At 44.8% G+C, this 27,989-nt stretch overlaps 1 protein-coding gene across 1 annotated transcript; it reads left to right on the forward strand.

Moving 5' to 3' along the window:
• The first annotated feature begins 751 nt into the window (after positions 1 to 751).
• Positions 752 to 27,972, forward strand: LOC308138019 (TSC22 domain family protein 2-like). The gene is made up of 3 exons (XM_080506949.1): positions 752 to 2,752; positions 25,859 to 25,910; positions 26,087 to 27,972. Exons 1-3 carry the CDS (start codon positions 1,365 to 1,367, stop codon positions 26,366 to 26,368), a joined length of 1,722 nt encoding a protein of 573 aa, XP_080363075.1. The 5' UTR covers positions 752 to 1,364; the 3' UTR covers positions 26,369 to 27,972.
• The last annotated feature ends 17 nt before the right edge of the window (positions 27,973 to 27,989 follow it).

Here is a 27,989-nt window from a genome sequence, read left to right on the forward strand (position 1 = left end):
TCACTATATTCAGTAGATCACACAACTGTGCCGTACCATATCCATCTCTTTATGCTCATACATTTTTGTTCAGCAGTAACATGTCATTCGTAGCATGATGCCAAGTCTTCCCAGCATTAAGTGATTCACACAATAACAACAGTTGTGACTCAGCTGTTCGGATTCAGTGGTTGCTTTGAATTGGACGTTTTCAGAAAGAAAAAATGTTGTAGGCTATGTTTTTCTATACCAACACACGCATTTAATGATGCATTAGATTCCAAAACACAATACAAAACTCATGATGATACAATTTCCATTGTAACACAGACTCTGTGTAGTATTCCGTCATATACTGTAAAGTGAATCAAAATTACATAAAGAATAAATCATAATAAACGACACAAAAAGACACTAACTGGCCAGATAATAACCAAAAGACAACAAAAAACTGAAAATGTGGAGAAAGAAAATATCACAAAGTGATACAAAACATCACAAAAATGACCAAAGACCACACACACACACACACACACACACACACACACACACGCACACACACGCACACACACACACACACGCATTGACTTACATTTATCTCTACCAGACTGACCCTAACCCTAATCATTACTTATTGGCCAACTGTCCCGCCCTCTCTCTATCTGGACTACATTACCCATAATGCATCAGTCCCTTGCCATCTTGATAAGCGGCGGCGGTGGTGGTTAGCTGCCAGTCAGCCTGTTAGCTCGAGCTGCTGTGTGGAGCTGCTTCTCTGTCAGCGAGCTGCGAGAAGTGACTTTGCCCAAACGGCGTCTGAGACACTTTCTACACTCCGACGAGGTTTTTTTTTTTTTTTTTTCGGTGTGTGTTTGTGTGTGTGTGCGTGTATGTGTTCACTGCTGGATTATGGGGTGTTTCTGGGAAACCGGTGACGTTGTTTACATCACGATGTCGCACGTGCTGGAACCGAGGAGTGGAAAAACGAGCTAACGTCAGCTAACTTGGCTAAACGGAGAAAGAGAGAGAGAGAGAGAGAGGAGTGGACTGGACTGACGGGTGAGACCGGGCCCTTTTCACACTCGAGTACCGCTGGAGAGCAGCGACACACCAACTTAAAAAAAAAAAAAAAAAAAAAAAGGAGTCTTTCCAACTCTTGCTACCGAGACGGTGCGACGGAGAAAGGCCGGGGGAGGACGCAGTTCCTGCCCCGTGTGGTTGTCGGCGGGGGACGCCCCGGTTGTTCCACTTCACAGGGGGGGACCAGAAGAGTGTGGAAATGTCCGGGACGTGCCTCCGTCGTGTCCATAAGCTGTGATTCGGAGACCTGCTTGGAGTCGTCGGCGCAGCACGTTGCTTCATGAGGCTCGGCGCAGATCGCTAACATGTCCAAAATGCCGGTGAAGAAGAAAAGTTGCTTCCAGATCACGAGCGTCACGCAGGCTCAGGCAGCCGCCGGCGGGATCACGGACCACACCGACAGCGGAGACCATCCGGACGAGCCTCGGACCAAACTCTGTGCGGAAACCCACAACGACGCAGGGGACGCGCCGGATGGCCAGCTGCCCCACACGCATCCAGTCAACGGGGGGCTCCCCAGCAGTAAAAGTCCTGGCCGGGTCACGCCACACTACGCCCCGGTGTCAGCTGTGTCGAGACCCTCCACGCCGAGCTCCACGGGACCTGCTGCCTCCACGGTCCACACACCTCCCTCGAGCTCCAGCTGTACGTCCAGGTTTAGGGTCATTAAACTGGACCATGGTACTGGAGAGCCCTTCAGACGTGGTAGGTGGACTTGCACTGATTTCTATGAAAGAGATTCTGATTCAAATCGAACTGTGGACCGCTTAAAGCCAACAGTAACCCATAGTCACACCGTGGAGAGGGACAGTGGATTGGGGTCCACCAGTTTCTATGTCATTACCAGCAGTGCTTCTCCTGTGCAAGTTGTGGACAACCCCTCGGACGGTGGTCACTCGGCCTCGGTTGAGCACCCATCAGAATCTCCGCACAAAGGCTACAGCTTGCATCCTCAGATTGGGAGCAGAGTAAGTGCCTTCCAGCCCCCCGGATATATAATGTCTGTGTCACACAAACCGCAGCCTGTTGCACCACAAACCTTTTCCTCAGACGGCCTCAATGGCGTGCACCAAGGTGCCATGCAACACCGGTTGGGTCACTCTACTCCTCCCGAAGGACTTTCTCACAGCCACGCACATTATCCTCAGCACCACCTTGGCTCACAAGTTCACCCCTCTTTATCTGTAATCACTTCTTCTGCTGCTCCCTGGGAGCAAGGGCCATGTGGAGAAGAAGATGAAGCCCAGGCCCTCCTACCCCAGGTGGGCACTGCACCAGCCGTGGGCCCCATTGTTCCACGAAGCATACAGCAGCAAGTCCTTCAATTCGTCAGCCAGACTCGGCCTTCAGGAGGGTTAAGCGTTTCTTCTAGCACCACTACGCCCCACGCCAGTGGCCAGAATGTGCCTGCCACAGTGCCCAACGCAACCGGCAGCCCTCCCAGCGTGCCAAATCAGATATTTGCTATCGGAGGACTTGTCCAGGCCCAGGGGGCTCTTGGGGGAGTTGCAGCTTGCTTCAGTAAACAGATGGATGGCTGGAAGAAGATGGAGGCTCTACCCCAGAACTGTGCTGATGTGATGGCGGTGAAAGATGACGTGAGACTTTTCCTCAGCAATGACCTCGGCCTGTCCACTCCTGCTGCCAACAGCCTGGTTGGCATTCATATTGCCATGAATGCTGATGAGGACAGGTAAGATTTAATGTCAAACAAGCACCTGAGAGTTTGATTTTTTTTAAAAATCTTGACATTGTTTTGTTCAGCAATGCAGTACCATCGTTAAAATATCAGTTTACCATAGTGCCATTTTTAGTAGTAGTGTAAGTGTAAAGTTTAGGAAAGTGATTTAAGTGGAGTACGAGGGGGCATGGCCAATAGAAAAAGGACAAAATTAATTCTTTATGTACAAACTTAATACTGGGTGGCGACATCATTCTTCAGACACATTCTTTCCCTCGCTTGTTCGAATCTCCATAGAGGGTTTACCATCTATAGCTTAAGTTACAACACATGCAATAGATGCTTATTGATACCTGAGATTTAAGTGTGAACAGTGGACCGCTGCTTTAGAAGTGATGTTTGAGCCAAGGATAGAAGAGAACTGGTGTACACACGTACTCCGTGTCCTGCATTTGCGTACGTCTTGGTGTTTATCAGTAACCCCTGTCCCAGTGGTTTTGTGCTCCCCATCAATACGACACTTCAAGAATGTCACCTGTGTGTTTTGTTGCTACACCCCTGTTTTTTGCTCTATTGTCTTAATTGAAATCTTGGAAATCTCGAAGCAAATGATTGCATACTGGGAAACTTTATAGCGACGTCAAACCCGGGTCGGGGGTGTGTGGAAGACGGAAGCGAGCGTCGTGCTGTCACTGGTTTAATGAGAGGAACAGCTACCGTCTGCCCTCGTCCCTCTGGGTGAAGAGAGGGGTGACATCCGTGGCCGTCTGTCACTATGGCGACGGTGGCAGCAGGACAGGACATGTCGGAGGTGGAGAGCACACACACCTCCACCTCTGGCAATAGCAGGAGGCATGTTGGCACTCAGTGTGTTGCAGTGATGACATGACGACTGGCTCTAGGGTCTCGTCGGGGCTTTTCACAATAAAATAATAATAAAAAAAAAAACTTAATCATGGCATTGATATTTTTGTTCTCCGGGCCCACCCCTAATTTTAAATAAGACCAGTCTAAAATGACTTAAATCATGAAAAGCTATGAGCCACTTTGCTCCAGTAAATCCACACCAATTCATTTGAGAGAAACATGAACGTGCTTCCAAGTTTTTCTGACTTCACTGCATGAGATGTGCATGAAAAAAAGGCAGAGCTTGAAGAAGAGGCTTGGTTTTAAAGACACGAAAAGCATAAATCTGCACATCCACATTGACAACACCAGATTTGATTCATAGATGTTCAGTGTCAGACGTCAACAGAGGGGAAATTAAATTGTAAACAATAGTTGATACCTGGAATGACGCCCCAGCAGTGAAGAAAGTTTGACTCCTCCCCCAGTTAGTCAGCTCTGCTCTGGCACATGGCACCACGAGAGGAAGTACTTCCTCCTCTTCCCAAGACGGCCATGTGTGGGCGGAGACGGTCCAGCTCACACAGACGCAGCAGATTCTGAATGCAGCTGCTATGATCCAATATTCTAATGGAGGAAAATCAAAGAGGTTGGATTTGTGGCAATAAAAGTTGAATACAATGTTTTTGGACCAACGAGACTCAGTGTTGGAAAGCTGGATAATATGACCCCCTTTAACTATTATAAGCTATTAGTGAAATGCCTTGTTAACGAATCTCAGTATAGACGGATAGGAGCAGGATTTTGTTAGAAACACACCCCTGTGCACTGGGACAAGGATTTTCAGACTTTCACCTTTTGGCAGCACGGTGCGGTTTTGTGTACGAGCTCAGTCATTCTTGAGGAAACTGGTCCAAGTCTCATTGTTCTGTTTTGAATTATTAGTGCATCACTAAAGTTGAACAAAGCTTGGTGGGAGTGGAGCCGTGAGATGACGGTGATTTTCCCTCAACATTGAATGGTTTGCGTCTGCTCCGAGCACATTCGCCAAATAAAGTGATGAAACTGCCCCTGGGACAAATTGGTCTCCTTCAGGGTGGGGGGGGGCGCTTTTAATTTATTCCACTGTAGACGAGACAACCCTCTACAGTTTTATTTTGAAATGTCAGTTATTACAATTGATTACATGTTGTCGACAGTGATGTCAAAAATATTTAGAAGGACACACATGAATCTGCAGCTGATTTTCTTAAAGCAAGATATTTGTTTGATTTATTAGAAGGGGACTACAACAAACGTGAAATAATGATGCAGTTTGCGCCAGCAGTGTTGCAGAAGCACGGTCGCTTGCTGACTTTGTTTGAGGTCATTTTAACAAGAGATATGAAACGATTACCTTTGATGATGCAATTTTTTTTTTTTTTTTTTTTACAATTTATTAATCAACACAGTTTTGTCAGGTCACGTGTTGATTGATGACACTTTTGGTTCACATTTCTAAACCTGTCATTTTGGATTTGCTGAGCATGAACGCATAGAAACAGTTTCAGTCTTTGTGACGTGCGATGTATCGTATATTTGTTTGGATTTTCAGGCAGACATAGTTGGGTTTTTAAACAACTTTTTCTCCAACACTCAAAATGTTGATTTAACACCTTCATTGCAAGAAAACGCATTTGATCTTGTCGTCCTGCACTTGGTCTTTACTGCTCATGGCATCTCCTTAAAGCGAGCGCCAGTGAATATGACTTAGCACTACATTGACTTGCAGCTTTAGAAGGAGCTTAGCAGGTATCTTGGTGGTTAGCCCTTAATGGTTATCAGCTGACTTGTGTTGTGTCACAGAAGAATAATTCAGCTTGTCAGCCAAGCTGTTGCGAATGGCTCAAAGGTCGAATGCGGAATATTTCCTGTGTTATTTCACCCCCAGGCAACCAATTTTCACAGTTTCTTTGTGCTTTGTTGAGTATAGTTGTTGACACATGCGATCATATAACGATGACTCTGTGTCATTGGGCCTTCATGTGTTTTCAGACTCATTATTCGGCAGTTAAATGTGGGAAGATTTAAGATGCAGAGTGTTGTCTGGCTGCTTCACTTCTCAGACTGTTGTACTTCCGTCTTGTTAATGTATCTTTATCTTTTCAGACGTGTCACATGTAACGGAGTATATAGGCTCTGCTTCAGTGTTGTCAAACGCAAGACACAGAAAAATATGAGCCTTATTTTTAACTATGCTTCTTGGCTACAAGCAAATGTTCTCTTGAAAAAGCCTCTTTCTAACATATTAAAGATGCTGTGTCGGGTGAGTAGCAGAGTTTAATATCTGGGTTGTGCTTATGAACATTTTTCAAAAAATCTTCTCTGATAATGTCCCAATTTCAGCCCCAAAAGCATTGTTGGCGATATCGAATTATTTCCGCCAAACACAAATTCATTTACTTTTTGAAGTTTTCAATTTTCACATTGGTGATGAAAGGCAATCTGCCAAAGAACGTTTCATGTTAAATGGTTTGTTCAGCTATAAACTGTGACCTCGTATTGGTAAGAAATACTGCACGGTGGAATGGGATCAAGTAAAGACTGTTGACAAAAGGATTATTTGGTTATTTTATTTGCATTGCAGACCGGTGATTGTCGCCCAGTTTTATTTTGACTGTTCGACCACAAAGGGGAGGGAGTGAAGATGAGGACGGATGAAGAATGAGCTTTTGGATCGGCTCCATGTGTGTCTGTTGGCTGGTTGTAGTTTTGTTGCTGCAGCACTAGGAAACAAAACGACAGCTATTTTCCACAGATAGCTGACCCGCCTGAACTTCCAAGGGGGGGGGGCGTATTCCAGGAGCTGTGAGTGGCTGTGATTGTGGGACGCCCGTTTTGTCTTCTTCAAATGTGACGGGTCCACTTGGAATATGTGAGCAGTTAACACAACGTTCCTCTCCACACTGGGACTGCTGATGCCTTCACATCACATCAGCTTTCTGAGGTTAATTAAGGAAGCTGCTTTTTTTTAATTATAGCCTTGTTTCTTTTTAAGCTTACAGAGGAGTGCTGTGTTGTGCAGCCGCCATCATTTTTACAGGCGTATAAAACCAACCAGGTTTGACTTTTGATAACGTCCCCTCATGGTGTGATTTACCAGTATTCAGCAGGTTTTGTTTCCTTCTTTCAAACCAGTACTTCCTACTGGCAGAAACGGGCTCCCCTTTTTTGTCCCGGTGTGACTTGTTATACTTTTTTTTCTTTTTTGCAAAAAAAAAATAAAGATCTAAGGAGGCCGGTGGTGCGAGGCAAAGTGGTTGAAAAGTTAGCATAGCAGGACCCACCCTGTTATCTCAGCGAGATGTGGTCTGGGGATCACTTTCAATTAGAGTGGACCTGCCAAAGCAAGTAAACAGCCACACTCCTGCCGGCCCACCGGAGCTCACCCGCTTTGTGCTGGGAGGAGGGCAGTTGAATCACCCGCGGAGCGTGTTGTTTGGCCGTTCCAGGAATGAGGACAGTGTGTGAAGTGGTGTGTGTGTTGTGTTCGCCCCCCAAAAAAAAGAAAAAAGTCCCCGGTAGAAAACAGGTTAGACCCCCCCCCCCTTCGAGTGGTTACAGTATGTTAAGTATGTACGCTCCGGCTCATTTCAAAGGAAGTTCTCCAAGTAAAGGGACAGTCTGTTGACAGATCCGTGTTAACAGTATGTACTTGCTCCATGTGGAGGAGGAGCTGAGCAGTGTGACGTTCCCTTAGGTGCGTCACAGCTGAAAGAATTTCTCGCGAATCGTTTTTGATATTGGAGACATAACTAGAAAATACATGTGTTGCGGTAGGGTCTAACGGTTGTGTCGTGTTTATCACTACCGATGTCTGCGGGGGGGTGGGAGCCTCTATGAGGAGTTTTTAGGTACTTCCTGTGTTTGAAAGGCAGGGTTATGTTCTCACTCTGCCCATCATGTGTTGAAGTGTCCTCGGGCAACACACTGACCCCCCCCAGTATTACATGAGCACTTTTAAGCTCAAAAAGGTTAGCATGGTCGCACTATAAACCTGTGATCGCTGAATGAATGTAAACATCTAAAGATGGTTTTCGTTGTACACAATAACGGTATTATCAACTATATAAATACAGTGAACATATATGTTGAAAATTATTACAACACGAAATTCAACCCGGATCTTTTATGGGAGGAAAAATTACATTTGGAATAGAAAAGAAACGTGCTTAAATAAGTATTTAGCAGAAGGTACTGTAGGTCTTTCTGTTATCACATTCCTCAGTTTGTTGTTTTCTGGCTGTAAGGTTACTGGAAACTTTGACATTCTGATACAACATTTAGGAAGTGAAAAAGAAGCCTATTAATAGACTATTTGGAAGTGTCAACAGTGTGGATAACTGAGCAGCCGTGGGGAGAAGTGGCTACAGAGCCGACTCCGCGTTGCTTTCCTCTTGAGTTGTTGTACTGAAACATGCTAATGAATAAAAGATCTGCGCAGGCAATGAAGACGGGGGGGGGGGGAGAAAATTCAAATCTTTTGGGCTTAATGCACTGGTGAGGTGATTCAGCAGTTCCAGCACAATGCCTTTTTGTAGAGCGGCTTTCAAGGCTTACCACAGATCAGAGCTCTGGCTTTAGAAACGGAGGCGAGTCGGCTGGAAGTCTGCGGGATATAAATGTCTTCGGCTCTAAACAAGCAAACGAGTTGCTGTGGAAAATAGGGAGCTGTGTGTCGAGCCTTTCGGGCTCCCAGAGTGAGAAGCGAATGTTGAACAAGGAGGTTTCAGTGCTTTCAGGCCCTCCCCCCTAGAGCCCAAGATGTCTGCGTAGTGAGTAATGAGGATGTGTAGAAAGTATGGCAGGCAGCTGCATTTGAGTCATCATCCTCTCTGTGTGCTCTCCCATTTCAATGGCCTTCGTCGACTGATTTGTCTCACCGGTGCCTGTGACTCACCTATTCGCTCTCTCGCTCTCTCGCTCTCTCTCTCCCTCTCTCTCTCGCTCTCTCTCCCTCTCCCTCTCTGAGAATTGAGAGTGGCACTCAGTGTTCCTCGTCCATGTCTTCACTGTGAGAGAGCTTTGTGGTTCTCATGCCTTTCAGTCACTTAAAGATACTTTATTCCAATTCTCTCTTCCTATCATGGGGTGTGAATTGAGTGTCTGATGTGCAAGTTTTGCTTGAGACAAATTAGTCTGAGGCTGAAGTATAAACCTGTCGCTTGAACCACAGTAAGATGTACCAGTGTTTAGGATGTTCTTGTAAATACCACAACTGTTAATAACACTTAGTTCTCAGTTCATTTTCGGAGGCAGGTCTATGATTTAAAAGGATTGAATCGATTGCCATTATACATAAATGTAAATTACACATGAATGACTTCATTGGAAGTTATAGAACCCAGGAGAAACTGTCTAGTTCAAAGTGTCGGTGTAATTAAAAATGACAACTATTATCCAGGATAGTTGTCTAAACACTAATCCCTGCTGCATCAGTAATTACATTTATTGTGGCCGTGGAGGCCACAGTTCTTGGATAAAAGTTGTTCATCTTTTTGGATTTATTGTCGCTACCCTCATTCCAGAGGTCCGAACATGAGGTGTCCTCGTCGTGTATACTGTGAGCTTCCTTTTGGAGTTTAGCACCGTGTGAAGTGTGGACTCCAGGCAGCTCTGACCTGATGATGCACTCTGCCTCTCTGACGACGCCAGTGCGGCTGTGGCATCCTGTGTGTTTGCAGCCGACACACCAGACAGTGCTGCCGGCCCGGATGGGGACTTGAAGTGCTTTTGAACAAGTATTTGTTAGCCGCTTCAGTATCCTGCAGAAAGAAAAAATCTAAGTTGTGTTGAGTTGTCATGTGAGACACCCAGGAGCTTCATCTGCTCCACCACCTCCCTATGACTATGCAGTGTGTGTGTGTGTGGGCTGTGATTTATTTATTTATTTTGGTCTTGGTTTTAGGAGGTGTTTTGGACTGTGTATGAGGAGGGTTGCAGTGACATGACGACGTTCCACGTTCTGTTGGAGGTGACCCTGTGGAAGAGATTCTCAGTGCGCTTTCTGTAATTGCACTTTGCATTTCTGATGCCTCTTCAGAGAATCAGCGTCTCTGACGCTCTCTGGTTGTCTGTCTGCCTGATAAACAAAGGTATTTATTCTTCACCGAAATAAATGATCTTTTAGTGAAAGTGATGTGACATTTTGAGGTTGTTTGGTCACAGCAGTGGCTCTGCCATTACTCAGGGTGACATGCTGAGAACCTGCAGAAAAGCACCATGAAGGGTCACATCTCTTCACTGAAATTAACTTAACATTCAGGCAAAGGCAATTAGTTTCCTTCTTTGTGTTCGTCTGAAAAGTAGGGGGATTTCACAACGTCGGTTTCCTTCTTTGCTTAGAAGTCTGCTCTCACTTATTGCAACGCTTCCTCCGTCGTTCTCTTCCTCTTTCATCTCGAGTTCATCTGAAGTCCCTCCCGTACTTTCACACTGAACCTTTTTCTGCTCGCCACCTCCTCCGGTGTCTTTTGCCACACAGGCCTCTACAAGGAAACAGACGTGACTCAACATGACAGGGTAGACAGAGGAGCTTCAGTTTGACAAGCCAGATGGAGGCTCAGCTCATTTTAACTGTGTAAAAACTTTATTAACTCAGCGACACCATTCTGGGTCATGTCTGTGTCATTGCTTTTTTGCATCATACAGGTGTGTCCGCTTATGAAATGCAAGTTATTTTCACAACTCTTCACTGAGTGTCACAATGTTGTGAGTCAGACTTTAGTCATTCGACAGTGTTGGAATAACTGATACCATTGAGGAAAGAAAAAAAACAAAAAAAACATCCTGTAATAACCGCAGCCAATCCACTTCTTAGCGGTTTGATGGTTGATAAGTCTTTTTTTTATTTTCAAGTCGTGTAGCATTTCAGACAGGTTGACCTCATGGTCAGCACCGTGGTGTGGAGGGATGACTGCTCCCTTATGAACTTTCACACCATCGTGCCTCTGCTCTCATCGGAGTCCGCCTCTATATTTAACATGTTCAAATATTTCACCCACATTCTTATTCACGATCGAGCTGCAAAACATGGAACGCGGCTGAAAAGCACATGTGGACTGAAGTACTTGGAAGGTCACCCAAGTGGTCCAAAGCAAACTTTTAATTCATGTTTGTGGGTTTTTGCACCCACTGGCCATCTTTAAGAAGCAAAAGGTAATCGAGCTATTTTTGTTATTTGAATTGAAGCACTGATTTTTCTTTCATTCTGCTGCTGCTGTTCACCCCTCTGTCAATGTGCCACCTCAAACTCTGGTTCAGGAAGAGGTCAGTCCAAAACCTCCATGCCAAACAATGGAAATTACTCATTGACCACTTCCTGTGCCATCAGTGAGAGGACCTCAGCTGGGAGGCCGGCGGAAGCCCAGGCCAGGAAGCGCAGCGTATTGGCATTTTATCACTGAAATGTTTGTTCCGTGTCTGTGACGTCAACAAACACTGTCAAATCACTGATTTTCTGGTGGGGGAGGTTAGCTATTCTTGAACTGTGCACATTAAAGTGAGTTCAGCGGTAGATTCTGAGCTTATTAAAGCTTGAGATGGGAAAGAAAGTCCACGTACTATTACATTATAAATATGGTAAATTATTACAACATTAGGTACAACTTCTCTCCAAACAAAAACCACAAAGAAATCTTGTTCAATCAGCCGTGTCAGATGAAATCCATGCTCTAATAAAAAGTTCACCTCAGGCTAGTGATGTGCAAATATGAATATACAGTGGAGTATAAAAGCAGCGAAGACCTGGGGTCAAATGCATCGATTGGAGCAGGAACCGTGTAAAGGGGGCTGGTGATCACACACAACATACTTTGGAAGTGCATGGTGAAGTTTATTACTTATAAAATGCATACAATTTTAAAAGGAGCCTAACATTCCCTGTCGCCAAAGCCAATAGCCTTCTAACAGTGTGTATGTTTGAAATAATAAACTTAAAAAAAAAAAAAAAAAAAAGGTTAGTAGTGACACACACAAGTCATTTCGCTGAAGTGACTGAGTGGCAGGTTAGTGGTCAGAGCAGCTGACCGGCTGAGGCAGAAGCAGACTTGAGGCAAAGTGTGGCAGAGTTCAGCAGGAGAGCCGTCGTCTTCAGGAGCCAGTTCTGGAGCTTTATTTAAACCGCCGTCGAGCTGCTGAGCCCCGGCAGATCGCTTGGCGTTCGGAGCTTCGGGCCGATGCCATCAGTTGCCGTTCAGCTGACAAATATGTGCAAGTGGAACAGAAATTAACACCTTGTGCTCCGAGAATGCTCATATCGGTGTGACATATCTTCACTCGTCTTTCACCGACTTTACTCGATTGCCCATCGGCGCTGAGGCGACCGCCGCCAGACCTGAACTTTGCTCCGAGTTGCTCTCCTTTTACGCAGGTTTTATAAGCTGAGCCACAACAAATCCCTCTTTGATTTGTCGCGTACTGCAGCGTCCCAAAGGGGGAGTGGGCGGGGAGGTGTGGTCAGCAATGTTTGGCCGCACAGCTGAGACTTCTCCTGAGATGAGCATGGCTGTAGGCTTGATCCCATGCAGAGGGTCACGTCCTTGTTTTGCCACTGTGCCTTTTCCTCTCTCTCTTCCTCAGCGTCTCTTGATTACAGCATTATGAAAAGATTTCCAAGGTCTTGGTCAAGTTCTTATCCCACCATCCACTTTTTTTTAATTTTTTTTTTCTCAGCCCTCGCCGCCGTCACTCACTGCCTTCTGATTCAACATGCTTCCACTTGTGGCGTCAGTGATGTGAATGGAGAGTTGTGTGTGTGTGTGTGCGGTGTCATGTAGGCAAACATGTACAGTCGCATGTTTAGGGATCGTCATCAAAGAGCCGCTTCTAGGAAAAGCAGATCCAGGAAAACCAGCCGTTGAAAACCTGCTGTTTGCTCTGAGTTTGGTCTTTTGTGCCTTGCTGATTAAATTCTTGTACAGCACTGCCCCCTTTGTTTTTATGTAATTATTTTTTTTTAGAATAAGGCCTTAAATGACCCTTGAAATTCAAGCCCATCGGTTAATAAAGCAATAATTTCTATTGGCAGTTTCTAGATGGCATGAGGCGTCCAGACAAAATCCCTCCTGAGACTGTTTCATCCCATCTTGGTCAGTTTAATATTGTTAATTTGCCAGAACGTTGGCAGTTTTATAGTCATTCTTTGTTTTTATAGGTTCAATGTGCATTTTCTTTAACCTTATGAAACTATCATGGTTATGTAATTATAGTAATGCTACATGTATTATATTGACCAAGTGTTAAAAGTGTTAGGTCTTAGTCTCAGCTGCAGGGAGCTAATGCAAATTTGTGTTTCAATGTTGGTGGGGGGTTTTTTTTTCTTCAAAAATGAGCAATCGCATGTTGTGACAGTTGCATAGTTAGAAAAAAAAAACCCTGTATTGGTATAATCTTTGCCTGGCAAATTCCTTTATAAACATTCGTCCATTTCTCACGTCCGACAGGCACAATCATGCTTCAAACAGTATGAATCCCAGTTTTTTTTTACTTATTTCTGCTGAAAGGTTACTATTTAAAGATACATTAGTACATTGTTGAGGGTGGCTGCTACTTGTATGGCATTACAGAATAGAAAAAAATGCAAATAAACTAATCCTGAATGCACCACAACAATCCATATCTATGTGTATGAAAATTCCCATTTGATGAATGACAAAATGCTGTATTGTGGATTTCAATGCTCTTCCAGGACACGGTGTTTCACACTGAAGCTTATATCATCAGCGAATGCCGAGAGGCTCTGGTGAACTGTAAATCTGACTGACAGAAACTGGCTTTGTGATCAAGTGCAGTCATGTGCAGATGCATACATCGGGAGATAATTGCTGCCTGAAGTGTACACGAGAGCTCCCATCGGTTAGTTTAGCTTTTTTTTTTTACGTTTCTTTTGTCAATCGCTCTCCACGTCTCTCTTAATTCCCAGCTCTTGTTCAAACCTGGCCATGAAACGCCTGGCGTGTTTTCTGCTCTCCGCTAAACTGCACAGGCGGGTATATTGTCAAAGACCAAACAAACCCAAATGTTGGGTCTTCAGGGGGCCTTGATGAGGGCGGCGGACTGAAAGCTGACGTCTCCCGCCTCCGCCGTCAGCTCTCCTTATATTAACATTTCTAAAAATCAGAATTGCTCCTGAACTTCTCGTCACATGTCCCAATTATTGGTTTCCGTCATGACTCTCTCTGCGTCGAAACGTTCTTGTCGTCCCAATAAAACGAGGTATTTTGACTAAACGTGGAGAAACAAAGTCACAGCTGCACTCTTCAAGTTTGTGAGCTCTTTAAACTGGCAGTGTCTGAATACCTTGTCAGACCTTTAGGAAACCTGAAAGCCCGAAGCTGCTGCTGTTGGTGGGGCGTGGCACAGATAAATCAAGAGTCCACAATCACTAGTACAGTAATTGACGCTTTATCTGACTTTTCTAGTTGTGAAAGTGGATTCCTTTCGCTCGCCTGCTTTTGTTCCTCGATCTTTGTTGATCCTCTGTCGTGTAAAACTGTCAGGGTGATCATTTATCACCTTTGCTTTAAATTTTGTGCACGAGTCCTTAGAAAGGGCAGCCTGGTGATGTGAGCATGAACTTTTGGCTCATTAGTTGTGTGTGTCCCCCCCCCACCCAAGGTAAGACATGGTGTTCTAGCTTTAGCGAATCACAGTTCTTCCTTTCCACCGATAAACTTTGCAGTGGTTAGGTTTTTTTTTGGTTTACATTTTGTGTTCATGTTTAATTTGTAGAGTGATTGAATGTTTCTTTCAATATGTCATTGTATCTGAACAGTGTAGGAGTAATTAAATGCAAAGAAACTAAAAACAATGCATGTTATTTTTAAGCTATGCCAATTTTTGAAAAGGCCAAATAAGTTTTAGAATTACAAACCAATGGAAATTCGCATATTTAGATACATACGGCTATATTCACCCATCTTGACACACACATACTCATGTACACACCAGTTGTGACAGAACGGCCGTTTAAGGCTTGAACTTCCACTGGGAGCAACTTGAGGTCATTTCTGCATAGAAGCAGGTGAAGACGGCAAACTGACTATTGGCCTGCTGCCACCTTACAGTTCTTCTGTTTGATTTAGTCCTATTTTGAGTTTTTAGATGGACAAACAAGTCAAGACATCTAACAATTAAATGTCAATTTCCTGAAGTTTGCAAGCTCGCCGATTTTTTTCTTCTTCTCTTAAAACGAATCCAAAGACAACATCGTCCCGTATTAGTTTTCTGTCTCGATTCATATTTACTTTAATATACGGGACAGTACACGATGGAAATAATTCCTTAATCTGTAGATAAACAAAACGGTTATGAGAATATTTTACTGCGAAGCCCCCAGTGGGGGACAGCCGTTTGTTTGTAAACTTGTTTGTTATGTAATGTCGACATTGAGCAGCTCAAAATGTTGCGCGCCCTTCTTATTTTCATTTTAACATCTTTATCTCCGTTCTCCACATCCATACCTTCTCAAACACCTCTGGTATCAGAATAATATCGGTATCGGCAGATATCCTAATTCAGGGATTGGATTTTTGGTATTTCCCGAACGAAAGATGACCATCACGACAGAGTTGCGGTGATGTCTTTGGTTCAAGGATTTGCGACCAAAGACGACCTGCAATAAGATTCCGACGGCGTCGGTGTACGTCGTACCGCTACGACGTGGCCTGCTTTCATGGTGCAATCAACACACAGCCAAAACTTCCTGTCGTCCCCAAAGTTTCTTAAAGTCATGCCACACAGTGTGGCGAGCATAAGGAGACCGCCAGCTGACACTGGCCAACACATTCTGAAGTGGTCAACACGTTTGACTTGGCAGCAAGAAAACTAGTGCAATTTAAATTGTGATATTCTTTATCGGCCACGATGGTTTTCCATACTCTCCCCACTCCTCTGATCCAAGGGCCTCCTGTAATCGGATACAAAGTGGCTGATGCAATATCCTTCTTTTGTAAAACACTACTCTGAGGGACTTGAGCCCACTTTAGGTTACATGTAAACTATTCTTACTGTGGCTTATTTCAAAACATTCCTTTCTCACCAGTGCGTTTTTTTTCATTGACGTCGTTTAGACCACTTTCTCTTTGTCGTGGCTTGACTGCCCTCTGCACATCTGGACAGTTGTCAAGTAAAATCTATTAGAAATTTTTTTTTTTTTAAACCCACAGTGTTTATTAATCCCTCGCTTGTGCATAATGCACTGCAGTGAGTACCAGTTCGACTTCCAAATGTGGAATGTGTGTTTACAGAGTGCAATAGTAGCAGTTGGCCGAGTGTGGTCGCAGCTGGTGAAAGGCTCTTGTTTGTTCCTCATCCAGCCCCGTTCCTCCGAGCAGGAGTGGAACGGTATTCAAGCCTTTTCTGCCGACCACAGGTAAACCTGGACAACTTTTTGTCTCCACGCTTTTGTCTCTATTACAAGGCTGGACTTGTTGGTAGTGAAAGTGGGGGGTGAGGTGTTGTGGGCAAACTTGAGGGCACAAAGGAGCATTCCTGGAAATGATTGCCTTATGTAAACTGTAAAAACCTCACTTTGAAACAGTGTGCCTTGTAACTTGTGGTATTTTTTTTTGCGCAAGTTTCCGCGACAGAGTGGGCATCAAGACATGCTTGGCGGTTTATCGTTACAACACCGCGTCTACTGGCAGGCACAGGCTAAAAAAAAAAAAGGGCAGCTTTATTGCTGTGATTGTCCTCCGAGTTAAAATGGATATAAAAAAAAAAGAATCCCAAAATAAAAAGTGAATGAGGCTTTGTCATTCAAGAAAACCAAGCTTTAACCAGGTTTAAGTGAAAGTGCAACAGCAACTGTAGAAAAACTGTGGGGAGGAAAAAAAAAAAACGCAAATTTGGAAAATAAAAATCTTTTTTCACACGAATGATTAATGAATTAAATCCTTTTTTTTTTTTTTTTCTTGCCCAGTCCTAGAATAGGTGGAGAAAGTGAAAGCCACCCAAAGATCACATCAGAAAGATCCACAAGACCCCCCATTGGCTGCTAGTTGCGTCATTGGTGATGGTTCAACGTAGAGTCTCTATGTGACGCACAAAAACATTTATTAATCAGTCATTTCAGACTGGGAGCTTTAAGCTTTTCACCTTAAACCTGACACCTGTGCAGACATTTCTAAATATAATTTCACAAATTCACAGTTGACCCTCGTTTCATCCAGTCAGCTGACCACTGTTCATATTGTTTCAATGCACAAATTAATTTTTGTCTAACTGGATTACAAGTTCCACTCAGCATTTGTAAACATTCCGGGAAAGCAATCTGTTGATCTGCTGAAGGGATTAATTGTAAGGCTTGTGCTTATGGTCCGAAAGCAGCAGCAGCTCGTTTACTGCCTTTTTCTTCCACAATGATCAACTTTATGATTATGCACAATAAAGAAAAGACAGATTTATAGTAGGTCTGAGTGCACCTGACCATGGCTCCCCAGCTCTGCCACAGAGGGTCATTTGTTCCAGACCAGGTATGTGCCCACGGTTTATGGCTCAGAAACAAACACCCATTATTGGGGTGAGAAACGGGAGGAGCTTGAAGCCAAATCTCTGCCCAAAATTGGCTGCTTCTATCCACTCGGTTACACTTCATTTTCTTTTATTTCTTCATTTATGTTTTGGATCCTTAAATTACAATGAAGTGAGTAATGTACCCGTGAACAAATTCATGGTAGGTGCTAACCGGGGTCTGGGAAATGTCCTCAGATGACCTGGGGCCTTTCTGGGAATTACACATTTTTTATCCTTTGCTGAAAAGTCACAAATGACAGAGGCCTGATGGTCGTGACAGAACTCGAGGATGTGCTGTCATCTCCAACCAAAGCAGACTTCTTAATCACAGGGAGGTTGTTGTTGCTGACGGATGGTGATTGGAACCATCAAAAGACATTCACCTGTTGCATAACAGGCCTCGTTTCTCAATGGCCGTACTGTACAGCGTCAACATTTCCACTTCTCGTCAACGTCAGGGTTTTGGAAACTGTGCCGGCTGTGTTTTCCTTCAGGGGAAATTTGCTCGGCACACATGAACTCTTCCAAAGTCTTATCGCTTGCAACTCAGACGGTTGAAGACGTTCACCCCCGAGACACACCCGGTATGACCACTGGTGTCCCAACATTTTCATTGACCAACAAAGGCTCACGCTCAAAGTGTGAATCCATGGAAATGGCGTGCTGGGTTTCTTCCCACTATTGTTTATTACGTACTGTCCCCTGGTGACACTTTAACCACTGCATTTTGAGGAAACGGTGGTAAAGCACAAGTCAATGCAGAACGCAACACAGTGCTTCAACAAATGGAGGTAGAGGGAGTTGGATGGGCACATTTTTGACTGGGTTTTTTCCTCCGTGTGTCTTTGGCCCTGTTCATACCAACCACAAATAATCTATTTTCAAAAACTAGCCTCTTTTCTGGCTCCTCAAACGCTGCACCATGTGGATGATCGACAGACATTTTTATGAAATGAACAGCAAGTATGGAGGAAGACTTCCTGTGCATTCATGTGATTATCTATTGTTGGACATAAAATAGCATTTAGTTGTAGCTGCCCTAATAAACATTCATTTGGTCCTCTGAAAACTCCCGATTAATCAGTTCATGAAATGAAAGAAAAGGATAGAAATGCTTATTATGGATCACTGAGACTTCCTTCCATGAATATGAATGTGTTGTTTGACGTATAGGCCGAATCCCCTGATCAATTGAGATTTGAAAGTCAGAGAAGCTTCTTGGTTTTTTGGAATCTGGATTCAATTTAGGGCTGCAACTAATGCTTATTTTAATAATCGATGCACAAGTCGCGTGACACAACCAATCGATAATTAAATTCGTCGCCAACACTTTTAATAGTCGCATTTAATCGATTCGTTGTTGCCACGAGGAATTTTAGTAATCGAATAACTGGAGGAATCGTTTCAGCCCTAATTCAATTGATTTCTTGGCATTTATCTTTAAAAGGTAATTACAACCATGCTGTCGCTAATCAAATGAAAATGTTGTTGGTTAACTAATATCTCAATTGAGTAAACGTCGCAGCCCTGAAGTCAGCAATAAGCCTCGGTAACCGACTCCAGCGGAGACATTTATTAGGTGAAAATGTGTTTCCTGCCATCGCTCCAGGTTCCAGAGGTTGCGCCAGTAAGGAGAAGTCCTTTATCCTTTGGTAAATACTTTGCTTGAATACAGAGGCTTGTTAATGTGGACGTGCAGGGATTTTCACATTAAAGTGTCAGTGCTAAGAGTACGGTAATACCTCTGGCTCAGTGTGGATTAAGACCCCACCAGAGTTGGTCAAACAAGTCGTCCAAATGACTGCGGCAGAGCTGGAGAAATCTGATATTGACGCTCTCGGTGCACACCGAGGACCTGGCTGGAGTTGGTCGGTGGTGTAACCCCTGCCCGAGCTCCCCCACTGCGCTTGGCTGCGTAGATTGACGTCTACGTTGCGACTCTGTCATTTCTTCGCGAGCTGCAGAAGTGTCAACATCCCCACTGACGGGTTATTTTAGTCCCGAGACCAGCGAAACCTTCCATAAACCACTTAAATGACCAGTGATGGGCAAAGTTCAGTCACTGTCTCAGGAATCGAGATCTTATCCTTGCTCGTTTTAAGACCCTGAGAGATTTTAACTGCTTCTCATGCTCCATGTCATCCGGTTACTTCACCCAAGATGTCTGCTTCAGCCGCCCGTGTCTTCGGGGACGTCACGCAGGGGACAGCGGCTGGACGGGGGAGTTGTTTATGCACCAGTCTGCTTTGATTATGCAACAGACCAGGGTGTGAGTGGGACAATTCCTCTGGTGTGTTTACGAGGAAGTTTGGTGGCAGTGGACACGCCTCCTCCTGACTTTGATTTAGGGCTGGAAAAATAAAAACCCTCTATCTTTTTTTTTTTTTTTTTTTGTCTCCCATTGTGTCAGTACAGGCCCCTCAACACTCTGTAAATACAGTCTTCAAAAAAAAAAAAATGGACCAAGTGCAGACAGACATATTAACATACTCCCAGCATCCTGTGATTGTCACAGCTGTTGAAGGTTTACAATACAGTAAATTCCCTTCGTGATGCGAGTTCAAGTACAAGTGGGGAGTTCCTGGCCGGCTTCATTGAGGAAGACACAGTTGTCACACTTGTTTGTCCAGTGCATTGCATGTAGGTTGTTTGTTTGGCTCATGAAAAGTGAGCCGGTGCCTCGTTGGGTCCCGCGTGTTTACCTCTTGACGCGCTATTTAAATTTGGTCGGAATGAGCCAAATGGCCGCTGGACTGTTTTTGCGACTTTGATAGATTTCCACTCGGGCTGCAGCGATCACAACAAACGATCAAATCATGTTCTCTGCCTTGAAGCCTCATTTAAATCGTTTTAAAGCTCACGTTTCACATGGACACTTTTGTGTGTGTGTGTGTGTGTGTGTGTGTGTGTGTGTGTGTGTGTGTGTGTGTGTGTGTGTGTGTGTGTGTGTGTGTGTGTGTGCGTGTGCGTGTGCGTGTGCGACACAACGTGCTTGCATAACAAGCTCCCCTGCGAAGCGGAAGAAGACGGACGCGGTCTCTCGGTGGCGTGGGGTTTTGTTGCGTGCAAATGGAATGGCAGACTTTGGGACCGAAAACCGTGAACATGAGCAAGTGCAGTGTTTACTTTTTTTTTTTTTTTAATCTGATTTATTTTCATTTGAAATTCATGTCTAAAGTTATTTGATTTCCCGGGAGTTTTTTCCCCCCTCGTGCATCGTGGAGCAGCTGTGATGCCTGAATTCCCCCTCCAGGAAAAAAAAAAACCCCTTTTCTTCTTGAAAGGGTTAATCATTTGATGACAGAATAATATTTTCTGATCCGGTGTTATGTCTCTGTGTCTTTTTAATAATAGAGCATCCCTTGATATTTAAACAGGATGCTTTCGTAGAAAAAGATGCATTTTTGCCTGGTTGCATTCCTGTAAAGAAATTGAATTGAACAAGCAGCAACACTGCTCAGACTGATTGCCATTAAAAAAAAAAAAAATGTTTATCTCCAGGCAACCCAGAAGCTAATTGGAAGTGTATTTCTTTTAGTGGAAATTCCTTTGGAGAGCTGGTATGTGACCTGATTGATTGAAGTTGAGGGGTAAACTTGAGGGACTCGCAGGTTTCTAGGAAAACCAGTCCTCTCGCCACAATACTGGTTTCTTTGTTTCTATAGTGGCTGATCGTCATTGGAACAGAGCGCTGAGAGGCTGACTGGGCTGCTTGCCGGGTCATGCAGATGTTGCCTTAAATCTAGTGACTTAAATTGAAAATGCTCCTTGTCTGAACTGAAACATTCCTAAATTGTCCTGCACAGTCGATGCAGATACTGCGGTTATTGCTTTATTAGCATGAAACATTTGCACCTGACTTCTTAACAGAGTTTTGATGCATTTCTATATTTCTGCCTTGAATGTGTTTTTGGTTTTGTCACCGTTGGCCAAACAAAAGGACGGCGTGGGCGCAGGCACTTTTGCCTCGTTCTCTGTGTGAATGTGACTTGTTTTGTAGCTCAACAGCTAAAAACAAAGAGTTAAGCCAAGCGGCATTTAAAATGACATTTCATTTGCAGAAAGAGAAGAAAAAAATTGTTCTTTCAAAACAGCTGCTCAGGGAAAAAAAAAAAAAGTCTGAATTCAACTGGAGGCCTCTGCTTGATGTAAACCAACACTGAACTCATTCCAGATCATGTTCTGAAGTGTTGACTTGAAACGGTCTTTCTGTTCGGCCTGGTGTCGTTACGTCTGCTGACCTCATGTGGTGCAGCAGCTGAACTGCATCTTCTAAAGCGAACTTGTTGAGCCAGACCAAATCTCATGCTTGGATCCAAAAGAGAATGGCGAGCGCAATCCTCTGTTGTTACAGCCCCCACCTTACAACCATTGTTTGGAGCTGCGCTCATTAATCTGGAAGGGGTGTGGGGGTGGGGGGGGGGGGGGGGGGGGAGATCTAATTTATTCAGCTGTGTCCCCCCACGGTGAGTGTTTGTATGCTTTGAGACGAAGACGTGTGCCGCTACATCTGTGTCCTAATGGAGGACACATTGGATTTGTGGCAGTATAAATCATCATGTGACAAACTGCATGAGAGCGTATGGGGGGGGGGGGGGGGGGGGGGCGGTGCGTTGCTGCAGCACGTGGAGCAGAGGAAGGGGAGTCGACCTGCAGAAACGTTTTCAGCCCGGTGTCAAACAGGAGGCCTGCCGATGAAGGGAAACGTCTCTTGGAGCTGCCGTCAACTCCAAACACATTGCTGCTATGGGGGGAGGGGGGGGCTTCTAAGCCGGACCCTGGGCGAGGAGCTGTGCGCTGTCCCAGCACGACTGTGACTCCGACACAGATGTGAGTTTGTGTGCCCTGGCCTCGGGGCCGGAGGTGACCGGGGCTGGAATGCGCTTTGTTGGGGGGGGCGAGTGCATCTGCACACCGCTGCAGTCTGCAGGGAAGCCCCATGTTGAGGACAGCACAGCGGGCGGGCCTTATATAAACCTCCACATGTCCTACTTGAATAAAATGTACAGTTTGCCGTGTTTTCTTTGGACGCCGAGTGGCAGTAACTCTGGACAGTCTGGCTTATTCAACTCAACCTGCCAGTTCCTTGGTTTTTTTGTTTGTTTTGTTCTTTATCAAAAACACATTCTGGCCAAAACCTTGTGCACATCCTTGTCCTTCCCAGTCCCGGATGTGTAAAGGAGCTGTTCAAAGACGGCGATGCCCTCGGCAGATGCTGGTGATTGCTAACACCTTGACCGCATGCGAGCGCCATTTTTGTTGTTGCAGGGCATCACTTTTGAGCCGTGATCACCGGCGTGGGGATCCGTCATCTCGTACATCATGTCTAAACTAAATCCAGCAACATTTCACATAAGTGTGACTTGACCTCTCCTGTTCCCTCACCGCTTTGCTCTGGCCACAACACAACACACTCCTGCTGATCACACCGTGACCCACTTTGTTTATCCAAACTTAATCTTAATGTCACCACGACTAATAACAGCAGACACATAGAAGATAGGTGGACATGATTAAATTATGGAATAAAATCTATTTATGTCTGATGCGCACATGTAACATCCTGACATCAAGTCTTTGTTTCAAAATGTGTTTAGCCAGCAGATATAGCGCAGTGTCTATAAATCAGTGGTTCTCAATTATTTTCTGTCATGCCCCCCCTAGAGGACAGAATTTTTTTCAGCGCCCCCCCCCCCCCCCCGAATTGTACTACCATTGAGAACTTGATAATATTTATTTATTTATCTGTATAAACCACTGTATGAGTTGCTGGCACCAGCATTCTGCATACAATCGCCTGATTATCAAAACAAATCTGCTATGGTGTGAGGTTTTGTGCACCTTGCGATGTGGTGGGCAACTTTGTAAGAGGCTAACAGTGCTTTTTTGTTTACTGATGCCGCGCTGACAAAATGACCGGCTTGTTGGCGATACTCATGGAGTTTACGATGAAAAAACTCCAGTGCCTTACTGTCATAACTGGGGTGTATGGTCTCCAGGTGCCGTCTTCATTTATTCGGTTTCATGCTGTCCGCTGCCAGAGTTTTTAGGCATAAAACACAAACGGGTGTTCACGGTAAACCCAAGAGCTATGTAGGCATCGTCATATCTCCTGCTCTTACTAGGTGTATGTTTACTCTCACCTGTTTTCTTTTCCTCTGACGCCTCATCCTTTTTTCTTTTCACTCCTGTCAGAAACTTCTCCACCTCTCCTCCTCCTCCGCCAGCTCTGTACACCGGTGTTCATGTGTAGTACTTCTTCTACTCTACTGGTTGAACAGGCAGCCTGTTGATTAGTTTGATCACTGCTGCCACCTAGTGGTTGGAGGCCCTTTTTTTAATCCTTCAAGCATGAATAGACACTAATACTGAAAGTCGCCCCCGCCTCACGCCCCCCCTGACACCCCACCACGCCCCCCCAGGGGGGTGCGCCCCACCATTTGAGAAGCACTGCTATAAATCACAGCATTGTGGTTGATTTATTGAAATTCAAAAATCTGTCAGGTAGTTTTTGTTAAAATCTTGTTAAAAAATGTATTCCTATAGCATTATTCACATGCCAGATAATTCGAAGGGCATTAAGACATACATGAATGCAAAGTGATTTATTTATTAGTGGGAGCCAAGAAGAATAAAGTTAAACGCTTTCCCCAGATCACCCGCAAAATCACTTCTCAGAAAACCGCAGAAAATGTTTGCTCTTCCGAAGCCACGAGTATTTTTGTCATTGTGTTTGTATTTTTGCTCAACGTGTCTCTCCTCCGTGAGAAGCATGAACCGGGTTTAACGTTGGACAAGTGTCCCCGTGCCTCGGGAGTCATTTAGTGTAATTTGTAGTGGACGCTGGGATTGGAATCGTGTAAATTGCGCAAGAGGGGCGTCCCGGGAGGAGCGCGTGAGGGGGGCGGAGAGAGGGGGGGGGTTAGGGACCCGCCTCCGTATGTGGTCGCCATGTGATTGACAGTGGAGCTCACAAAAACATAAAGTGTTCACCCGGTCCAACGAGAGAGAGACACACACACACGCGCGCGCTCCGTCACACTCGCCCGGCGTGAGAAGCGCGCGACGCGATTTGGTGGGAGTCGGAAACATGCGTGGCAAGGTGAGCTACAGTCTGCCCTGCTCCCCGGGGACCTCCCCTACGGCCTGCGGACCCCTGCTGCCCTACAGGGCCAGATGTGTGAGGTAAACGTCTGCTTTTCACCCCGCCACTCTTCACTCGTTTCTTTAACTTGAGTCGCGCGTGAGGGCGCGGGCCGGGAGGAACAGTCTGCGGGCTTTTCCCTTTCTGTCCAACTGTTTTCCTGCTCGGACGCAGCTGAGGTTGATGAGCTGGTCGCGTGCTCTGTGTGCAGTACGTGCCCCGCGAGCTCCGCGCTCAGTACGTGCGCTCCAGCACGCGCGACGTAAACGTCCACGAGATGTTTACGTATTATGACTAGGAACAGCACCGTTTGGCTCGGGTTATTACTGTTTAGATTGTACGTTTGTAGTTGGTCTTCGCTGTTCTGATGTTCTTATTCCACCAATTTTGCCCCCAAAAAGATGTGGCGCCCGTGTGCGTTTAAATTAACTTGCTTTGTAAACGCAAGTAACTGTCAAACTATATTTTAATGGGTTTCCCCCCCCCCATTCCTGCAGCAAACCGACATTATGTATACTTAATAAGTCGTTCAGTAGACTATTTGTGTCTTCCATCAGGTTTGGCACTTTTTAAGATTTCTTGTTTTCAGAGACTCAAGACCTTTCTTTTTAATAAGGCTAATGTCCTCTTTACCTCTTGTAAGATTTCAGGATAATTATTTATTCTTTTATTTATTCATTCTTCTATTTATGCATATACAATGGCATATGGTGGGGGAGTATCATTTTGTTTTTAATTGGGTTTTCACCCTGTAAAGCTATTTATTTTTTTATAGCACTTTTAGTACAATGAAATGCAGCTTAAAGTTTGATATTTAATTTGGTTTGATTCTTGTGTTCTCTAAACTGGGGTTTCATGGCACAGCGCCGTCTAGTGGGCTCAAAAACGACTACCTGTGTCCCTCCTGTTTTTCATCCCCATCTGAGCTGCTGTGATTGCGCAAGAGGGAAAATAATGTAACAAGCACAGTGTCTGTGCTTCTGGGACTCCGTAAGAGAATTATTATTGCAGTGATGCATAGATGAAATCCTACTTCACATCTAAATCCTTGGTTAATGTGTCTTGACGTAACGGTTTGGAATCACTGTTGGTTTGTACAGAGGAATCATTTCAAGGCTAATGTATGCCGTCACTCTTATTCAGCCATGACACACTTTATCAGCTGGTTTTGTTAAATGCTCATTGGATGCACGTAGATTCACACCTGCTTTAGTTTTCAGCCTTGGGGTTTTATTACCGTGTGTCATTTTCTTGGCATATTCACCTCCAGGCTGTCATTGTGGAGCTCACACTCCTTTTAGTAATCTAACAGTTAAAGACAAATAAAGCCGTCCTCACATCAGTTTCAATATCAAATGTTTCCCTCTTGGGAAATTCTTAAAAAAAATCTTTTTAAATCTCTTCGGAATTTGATTCACCACAAAGTAAAATACACATTTCTGTTGTTTTGTTTTATGGCAGTTTGTTCTTAAACTGAAGTAGTAGTACTTAGTAGAGAGGATTGGTTTGTCATTGTGCAATCGATGGTGTCAGGTTGTCATGTGGTGGTCACCCTCGCTCTCCTCTCCCCACAGCACATCTTCTGCTGGCGTCGTCGCCATCGACAACAAGATTGAGCAGGCAATGGTGAGTTTTCCACACACTTGGATATCGGGCGAAACACGGTATTTCACACTGCCGACTCCACATGAACCTCAGACGATCCGTTATAAAAGCAAGTTCACAAAAGTCCTCGTCCCCGAGAGGAAACTGTATAATTCGTGTGCCGATTCTGAGCCCCCCCCTCCTCGTCTGTCCTCCAGGACCTGGTGAAGAGCCACCTGATGTACGCCGTCCGCGAGGAGGTGGAGGTGCTGAAGGAGCAGATCAAGGAGCTGTACGAAAGGAACTCGCTGCTGGAGCGCGAGAACGCCGTGCTGAAGTCCCTGGCCAACTCTGAGCAGCTCAACCAGTTGCCCGGCCAGCCGAGACCCGGCAGCACGTCGCCGCCGCACCTCCAGCACGTCACAAACGCCAGCGCCCTGCTCGCTCATCAGGGCGGCGGTCAGAGCATTCCCCACCAGCACAACATCACATCAGCGTGATTCCCACTTGTCTCTTGATCTGCGCAGGCCAACAGTCCCCTCGATTCCCCCCCCCCCCCCCCACCGTGACAGGACAGACTCTTCTCGACGCTCCGCCCGAGGTCCAAGACGGGCCGAGGGGAAAAAGAGGCGGAGCAGCATGAGCGCCAGTTCACACCAAAAAGTCGATGGGGGTGGGGGAGGGGGGGGGGGGTGGTCAGAGGGCACAGAGAGTTGGTGTTTTGCAGAGGCAGCGACTGTCCATCCGACGTCCGTACCTCCAAGGCTACAGGACGGGCAGCAGTGTGGTTAAGGGCTTGCCCCTCCCCCCCCGTGCCGGGGCGCCGCCGCTCCGTGGCGAGGGTCAAGAGCCTCCGCTTTTTTTTCCTATGCTGCATCAAAAGCTTGTGCTGTTCCCTAGAGCCACCTTGTTTGACATAAATTGTTTTAAATGTTAGTTTCGGGTTTAGAATTTGCATTTATTTATTTCAGGGCTGCTATTGTTATAATGTAAATGAACAATGTAACGGAGATGCTTCTTAAAAAAGACATATTTGGTAGTTTCCCCGCAGCAATTAGATCTCCACAAGTAGGCAATAAATTAATTGATGGACGCATTCTTGTCTTTTGAAGTATTAAGAGAATGTTCAGAATAACGCCTGTTTTATGTGATGGATTTTGCGAATAAAGAAAACTATTAATATACTTTGTTGAAACTACAATTGCAATTGGGGTTGAGGGTTGGGGATCATAAGAAGCTGTGAAAGTTGTTCGACCTATTTTTATAACCAAAGACACAAAACCGTGTAGGTCCTCTATTTTTTTTTCTTTCTTTCCCCATTTGGAATGATTTCTCTTTTTTTTTTTGGTAATCCCCCTTTCCTTTTATTTTGTCATTGCTGTTTTCCATGACCTATAGTCAAACCACTTTCTTGCCTTTTTTTGTCAAGCACTCTTGTGTTTCTGTCTGAGGGCGGAGAAATTGGTGTGCTTTCAAACATGAATAGAAAGGTGTTTGTGTCGGGATGGAGGGAAGGGCCTCGTGCAAAAAAGAAAGAAAGAAAAAGAAAACCAGTCAAAAGCAGCATTTGGTCTTATTTTCATGTATTTAACAATCTGATGCAGAGATGGGTTGTTTCATTGCAGATTTTGCGTTTGAATGCTCCGTTTGCTTGAGGATCTGAGCAGTCGTCGCATATAAAATGTAACCCGAGAGCAGGATCTGCAATTGAACAACACAAGCTGTTAAAACATTTCACACTTTTAACACTGGAATCCAGTCGATTGTCGTATTATTGGACGTCCTGTTTGTAACATCTTTGTGCCTCCAGTGCCGTTGGCTGCAACGTGGTTACGGCTTACAACCAAATTACTTGATAACTACAATCAATCATCTTTGCTACACTTTGATATCCTGTTTTTATTTGTCTTTAAAAAAAAAAATGGCTCCTTTTTTTTCATTTTTTTTTTTCATTTTGTTTTGTTTTGTTTTACCGTTTGAAGGAGATGCCATGTACATGCCAAATGTACCGTGTGAAAGTGATCACTGAGCCTTGGAGGAAAATATCAAAGCCCTTATGTGCTGTTCAATTTTAGTTTTCAAAATAAAGTTGCAATTTCATAAAGGTAATGTCCTGTGTTT

The sequence above is a fragment of the Blennius ocellaris genome, assembly GCF_963422515.1.
Source record: "Blennius ocellaris genome assembly, chromosome: 12".
Taxonomy (NCBI): domain Eukaryota; kingdom Metazoa; phylum Chordata; class Actinopteri; order Blenniiformes; family Blenniidae; genus Blennius; species Blennius ocellaris.